This window comes from Limulus polyphemus, unplaced genomic scaffold (assembly GCF_000517525.1).
Source record: "Limulus polyphemus unplaced genomic scaffold, Limulus_polyphemus-2.1.2 Scaffold204, whole genome shotgun sequence".
In the NCBI taxonomy this organism is placed as follows: Eukaryota; Metazoa; Arthropoda; class Merostomata; order Xiphosura; family Limulidae; genus Limulus; species Limulus polyphemus.
In genome coordinates, this window is record NW_013665814.1 from 791469 (window position 1) to 798794 (window position 7326).

Sequence of the window (7326 nt, forward strand, 5' to 3'; positions counted from 1 at the left end):
TGAAGATGGAATCTGATAGAATTCCGAAACGTTTATCCATGTCCTTTTTTTTTCCCATAAACAATGTTGTATCTCATAAGTGTCGTAATCTTGTTTATAATCAAACTTCGAACACATCGATTGCTAATATTCTTTCTACAGTTGAATCGCACTTCACTTTGTTACCAAATGAGAGCCGTTAAATCATTTGAAGAAATTTGAAAACAGATTCAACTATATTTTCATAGAGCATCTGGTTGTTCTGAGAAAGAATAACATCGTGGGATGGTTCAACCTCTACATCCTGTAGAATGATGTCATTAATGCCACACTGAGCCTGTAATTTCCTCAACGTGTTCGTTAAAGAAATTAATTTTTATTCAATACTTACCTGCATTCCTTGGATTTTTAACTGCTCTTAAAACTTTCGATAATTGCTGTTGATAATTTACATCGTGGACAAGGTCCTCCATTATAAATTAGTACTCCACGTGTTTTAATTTCTGGAGTAATTACATTACTGACTTCTTTTGAAAGCATTGGTATGAGTTTACTTGTTAATTTTGGACTTCAAAACTCAAATAATGAAGACTTGCTAATTTGTTTATGAACCAACGAACATGTTCGTTTATTACGGAATCGGTATTTGTCAGTAAATCCACTTTAAATTAAAATAGCCCTTTATCCCCCAGTGGCTCATCGGCTAAAAAATCGGATTCCGATACCCGTGGTGTGCAGAGCAAAGATATCTCATTGTGTAGCTGTGCGCTTAAGTACAACCAAATTTACTAAAGAAACATCCGTGTCCTATGTGACTTAAACTAGCTGTTAAAAGCTTGATTTCGTTCTGCCAATATGTTTGTTTCAAATTTCGCACAAAGCTACAAGAGAGCTATCTGCTCTAGCCGTCCCTATTTTAGGCCTGACCTCGGAAAGAGTTCTTTCAAAGAAGTGGTCATGGGCAATTCAGGGCCTTTTCAACATTGATTTTAAGCATAGAAAAATAATACCAGTTTTTATTTACTGTTTATATTGACAGTAAGGTCTGTCCAACTGAAACGTCCTGAACTATGACAATGTAAAACTACCACTGCCATATGTTTACTTGGGGAGCGTAAGCTTAATCACCAATCATGTGCACTTCAGATCTCATTACGAATCATTAGATGCCTGATGTGCATGTTACTGATTTGAATATGGTTACCAAATTTCTATAGCGAAAAGCTGGGACATTTTTTTTTTCATATGAAGTGACGCTGTAACAGCCCTGAAACAGTTTAGATTACAATAACACACTTTTTACATTTACTAAATAACTTGATCGCGTTTTACATCGCGTTTTAAAATCATAATGAAACATTATTTATTAAATGTTTATTTAGTTGCAAAGAATAAATAAAATTAAATCACCTAAATTATTTTTGAACCTACCCAAAATAAAAATCTTGTTGTTTTCGTTATATTTTTCGCGCCTGGGCAGGTCTTCAAATCCTAATTTATACGGCTGCCTAATTACGGTTTAGGCTAAGAAAACGTAGCAGAGAGGAAAGGAACGCTGTACCATGTGATGTCTTTGCCGAGTGATTCTACAAGTCAAATTTACAGAAGCTGTGTATAGTGACACACCATACATATCAAATTCACATTAGGTAACAAGAAACTGTTTGTTTTGAATTTCGCGCAAAGCTACACGAGGGCTATCTGCGTTAGCCGTCCCTAATTTAGCAATGTAAGACTAGAGGGAAGGCAGCTAGTCATCACCATCCACCGCCAACTCTTGAGCTACTCTTTTACCAACCAATAGTGGGATTGACAGTCACATTATAACGCCCTCACGGCTGAAAGGGCGAGCATGTTTGGTGTGACGGGGATTCGAACCCGCGACCATCAGATTGCGAGTCGAGTGCCCTAACCACCTGGCTATGCCGGGCCATTCCCCGCAATAAGCACAGCTTACCGAATAAAAGGCCCCACAATGTAGATATCTAACGTACAACAGTAATATAATACGAAACTTATTCATATTTTTTATTTTATATACAACCTGTTAAAAACAACTTGTATCAAAACAACTTATGTTATGTATTTTAGTTGTTTTTATTAATTTAATTTTGAAATTTCCATTTTTCGTTTTGAGAAATACATAAAATTCAAAATAACAGGATTATATGAAATAATATTGAAAATTCGTATTTTTCATTTCTTTACATTAGGTTTTTCTTTTACGATCACTAAATTATTGTATCAAAATGAAGCATTTAACATTTTATGAGTTATTAAAAGTTCGTTTTAGATAATCGTACTTTTGTATTTCACGCAATCTGGAATGATCATGGAACCTCTCGCATGCCAAACGAGTGCTCGATCAGCTGAGTTAAAGGGTTAACTAACACTTACTTTTAAGACACACTTAACAACTCAAGAAGACAACATTTTTCAACTCTCACAAACAAAGCCCGCCCTCGACCCTTATCTTGGAGTTATAGGGTGGTTCATGAACCCATTTAGACTTAACTTTATATGCCCTCGAGCCTTATCTTGGAGTTATAGGATGGTTCATGAACCCATTTAGACTTAACTTTATATGCCCTCGAGCCTTATCTTGGAGTTATAGGATGGTTTCTGAACCCATTTACACTTAACTTTATATGCCCTCGAGCCTTATCTTGGAGTTATAGGATGGTTTCTGAACCCATTTAGACTTGAATCTGAACTATATTGAGTCTTGGCACTATAAGTATTACTGATGATTTTAGTCTAGTCGGAGGTTGAATCTCAGTTATATGTAGACCTAGCTTTGTAAACATTACTTTTGGGCACCATACCGTTACAGGTTGAATTACAGCTACAAATAGGCCTAGTTTTATAGGTAATTATTGCTAGCTGAAGAGTTGTTTTGTTTCCAACTATCTGTTATTAAGAGATGATTCATAGATTTTCTAATTGCAGAATCAGTGGTCTTAAATATGTTATTAAGTGACAAAGCAAAAAGTATGTTGTAAAATTATAATTTTAATACTTACAGATTTTAGTAAATATTTTGTCTTGAGAAAATAAAATGATAAAAAGTGTATCGAAGCATATGATTTTTTTTATTCAGTAGTTCCTAAATCATAATTTGTATCAGTTTATTGCAACTTGTTAATTTCCATGAGAGTGCATATTACGTATTTTGAGTGCCTTTTATATCTTTTCATGTTGTCAGAAGCTAATAATTTTTGGCTATACCTACAACACATTTGTGTCATAAATGGGGTCGATAATACCCAATAAAAATTAGTCCAGTTTACTGAATGACATATATATCTCTCTTTTGTGGCAACTCAAACATTCTTATTATTCTACATTTCACTGATTCTCTCTTCTTTTAGAAAATAGTCATTCTTAGATAATCAAATGATAATCTCTAGCCATTAAATTGATCCAGTTTTACTATTTGGTATGCTTGGAGCTGTAGGTTTGTTTCTACAAATTATGTTATCTTTGACGCAGCTGCGAGATGCTGTTGCTCTTATTGACTTCGTCTCACTGCTTGAGGAAGAGGTAAAAGCTGGGATACCCTGGGACGAGATTAAAGCAGAAGAAGAACTATCGAAGCGCCGATTGTGAGTTAATTTCATTTTGCATAAAGTTAACTGACTTTCTTTAAATTCTTGTAATGCTATTATGTTGAAAGAGCCACGTAATCTGGTCAAAATTTACATCTGGTATTTCAATGGTAAACTCAAAACAGCTCCGCATTCCTATTTAAACATAACTCTTTGTAATGTTGCTGGAAAATGTGCACAAAAAACTGTTTTTCAGGGAACAACCTTTGAACAAGGGAGACAGTTTCTCGGCTATTTCTGCATCAGGACCCAACGGAGCTGTTATTCATTATTCATCAAAGCCGGAAACAAATAGAAGCATTGACACAGAAAATATTTACCTTTTGGATTCTGGTGGCCAGTATATGTAAGTATGGAAATCATTTTCGCTTTTCTAACTTTTCATATACGGATATGTATGTAATGTGTATTCGAAATTTGTATCTATTTAAAAAAATAATGGCGAAACCGTGAAAGCTATGATAAAAGATACTCTCGCTTTTTCGCAAATGTGAACAACTGGTGAATCCGAACAAATGTTTTTATTTGTTTACATGCCTATGTCTAGTAAAGTTTTATTTTTATTCGTGTTTTGTACTATTTCTTCTTTGCTTTACTTTGTGTTTCCATAATACAACGGAATAAATAGTAATGTAATAAATGAATACCTTTGAAATAAGGTAAGTTTGAACGTAGTTTATGAAATGATTTCTAAGAACAAATGGGTGCACTTGGAAGAAAAGCTAAAACTTGCTATTTTCCTTCTGATATATACGTAAGAAATGTTTATATACTCAGCCAATAATGAAAGTAGCGCTTAAACGTTTATTCATTTGTATTATGTGTGTTTAGTTTTACCAAGTCTTTCAAAGTTACCCTTTTTACGGTAACACGTTTTACAGTGATGCAAAGTAGCTTAAACACTGATTTTTATCAGACTATTTAGATGAACTAACACTGAAATATGATTATGTTGAAGTGTTATTAAAATACTACCTATCTAGTTTGCATGTCATAATCTGGGTGTATCTATATGACATAAAAAGTGGACTATGCTGTTAAATCATTCTTATATTGGTACTGAAAAATGAATTCGGTGATTATCAATGTAACTTGTTTGTGTAGCACTAACTGCTTCTGTAATAATAAAACATATGTTCATAACTATGTTTTTAATGCAAAACTGTTGGAGTTAAGAAAGTCGATTGAGAGCTAGGCCTATCCTCAAACACTTTAAACCAAGCTCAAAAACGCCCAATATGAAAACAAGTCCAGGTAGTTTATGAGTAAGCAGATTATAACCTAATAGAAATCACTTGGGTTCTGATTATCTTTTTTTTTTTAATTTTTGCAGATTTCTGAATTAAGATCAGGAAATAACTTCAGTGTTTTTGTTTTCAATGCATAAAAGGGGGTAGCATAGCAAATGTTATGAAATTGAAAAAAATAATTGTTTTATTTACACTCAGTGAATATAAAATGTTTCATTATATATACACTCACTGTGAAGAGGGTACAAATACAATGTGGAAATAACAGCATCGCGAATCTTTAGCGATTAGCATTTAAGTTTTAATAAGTCGTAATTCCTGGGCCAACACAACATCAGTTACACTAGAAGGCCTGGATGATGGCTTCTGACTTATGAATGAATTTGTTATCAGAGAGGGGCGGCGCCAGCCTCTTCCTTATGAGAGGCTGTGGTCGGCTGGATAAAAAAACACAAAATTGAGGAGATGCACTTTATACCTTGAGGGCATACAAGCTGTAGTGATTAGGAACTGAAAAAAAATATTTTTAAACTTTGCGTTTGGTGCGGAGGCTTCAGGGAAGGCTAAGACATATCTTCGAGTGGATTTAGCCTTAACTGCCACTTCTGTTTGTTATTTTTGGAAAATCAAAGAAAGAGCATAATAATGTAGCTTTGTTACACAACAAAATGTTTTAATCTTCATATTAGATATGCTAAAATGCTAATTTCTTTCCAGAATATTCAAAAAGGTTATCGAATAATTGTGACGTGAGATTGAAAATGTTCATGTATTTCATTTACCTATAGTTTACGAAACTTATTAATTCATATTTACATTATCTGTTTCTTACTTAGAGTTTTGACTCATTGAAATATTTTTTCCCTTAGACTTCAGTTGTTGTTGTTGTTTTTCTTAAATATCGCACCTATGAAGCTTAACGTCATTACATTTGCAGAAAATCTTGTGTTTGGTTGCTGTTAAACGTAAAGCTACACAATGGAATATCTGTGCTTTGCCAACCACGAGAATCTAAACCAGATTTTTAGCGTCGTAAGCCCATATACTTACTGCTGAACCACTGAAAGACGTATACATTTTGTATTAAAAGTAAATTTACGTATTTTCTTTATCATGATCCTGATCAATTCTTTTCTTTTAGAGACGGAACCACCGACGTTACAAGAACATTTCACTTTGGATCACCTTCCGATTTCCAAAAGGTAAGTTAATACTTAGCACGTGTCTCAGTTAAAAAAGAAAAAAATATTTCTGTTTCATCGATATTTTTGTGAAAATATCCGGCTTTCATAAATATAGTATTGTTACACTGTTGATAAAGCAAGATTTAATGTTGATCTAATGACAGAATAAACTCTCAATAATCAAGTCTTTATTTGAGAAGTCAAAACCAATTTTTCATCTGAAGTAAAGTGAATATATATATATATAATTCAAACACGAAGTTTGCAGCGTTGTACGTCAAAAATTGTTAGTTTGTCTACAACTGTAAATCACATATGTTTCCATGAGCTCACTAGATATGTTTGATCTATTCTGACTTTTTTAGACGTTACCCGTTAATAAATTCTGTATATTATTTCTACCAAATGGCGTAACGCGAGCAATATTGCTAAATTGTGTTATGCATAGATTATTTATCAGGGAGATTCTGTTAATTAGAGCTAAAAGCTCACAAGTGAAAACGTAATAAATTTTCATTTTTTGATAGGAAACGTACACCAGAGTTCTGATGGGAGCAATTGATTTAGCATCATTCGTTTTTCCCGACGGAACACGAGGTATAACAGAAGTTCATTGCATAATTCAATAAAAATATAATATAGTGTATTAAGTAAATACGACACTGGATTAAGTAAACATCAACAGTAAATACGACAATGGATTAAGTAAACATCAACAGTAAATAAGATACTGTATTAAATAAACATGAACAGTAAATAAGATACTGTATTAAATAAACATCAACAGTAAATACGACACTGGATTAAGCAAACATCCGCAGTAAATAAGATACTGTATTAAATAAACATCAACAGTAAATACGACACTGGATTAAGTAAACATCAACAGTAAATAAGATATTGGATTAAGGTAATAACTCAGTAAAAATAAATTTTTCTTTGAAGCAAACATAAATATTTCTGAAATATATATCAAGGAGGTGCTGTAACCAATATAAGCCTTATAGAAATACTTAGTAATAGGTTAACATATTTTAGGGTAACTAAAGCTTGATTATAAGTACAGTTTTTGGTTTACCTCAAAAGCTGATTTATTTTACAAGGCAATGTTTCTCGATAGACACAGTTACATTGTTCGTACATTTGTATTTCAATTTCAACTAAATTATTATAACAGAAAATATACATTAATTGAAAAAAAATTATTAAATATTTTGCGCTAAAATTAGTTATACAACATAATTTGGAATATTAGTACTTAACGTTCAAAATAATAAGAATATTATAAAAATACAGACCAATTAG

At 32.7% G+C, this 7326-nt stretch overlaps 1 protein-coding gene across 1 annotated transcript in view; it reads left to right on the forward strand.

Annotated features, from left to right (window-relative positions):
- Nucleotides 1-7326, forward strand: part of LOC106478366 (xaa-Pro aminopeptidase 1-like) — a 56923-nt gene that overhangs the window by 27733 nt on the left and 21864 nt on the right. Inside the window, 4 exon segments of the mRNA XM_022381961.1 lie at nt 3472-3584; nt 3784-3933; nt 5979-6039; nt 6549-6618. Coding sequence (XP_022237669.1) covers nt 3472-3584; nt 3784-3933; nt 5979-6039; nt 6549-6618 — 394 coding nt within the window.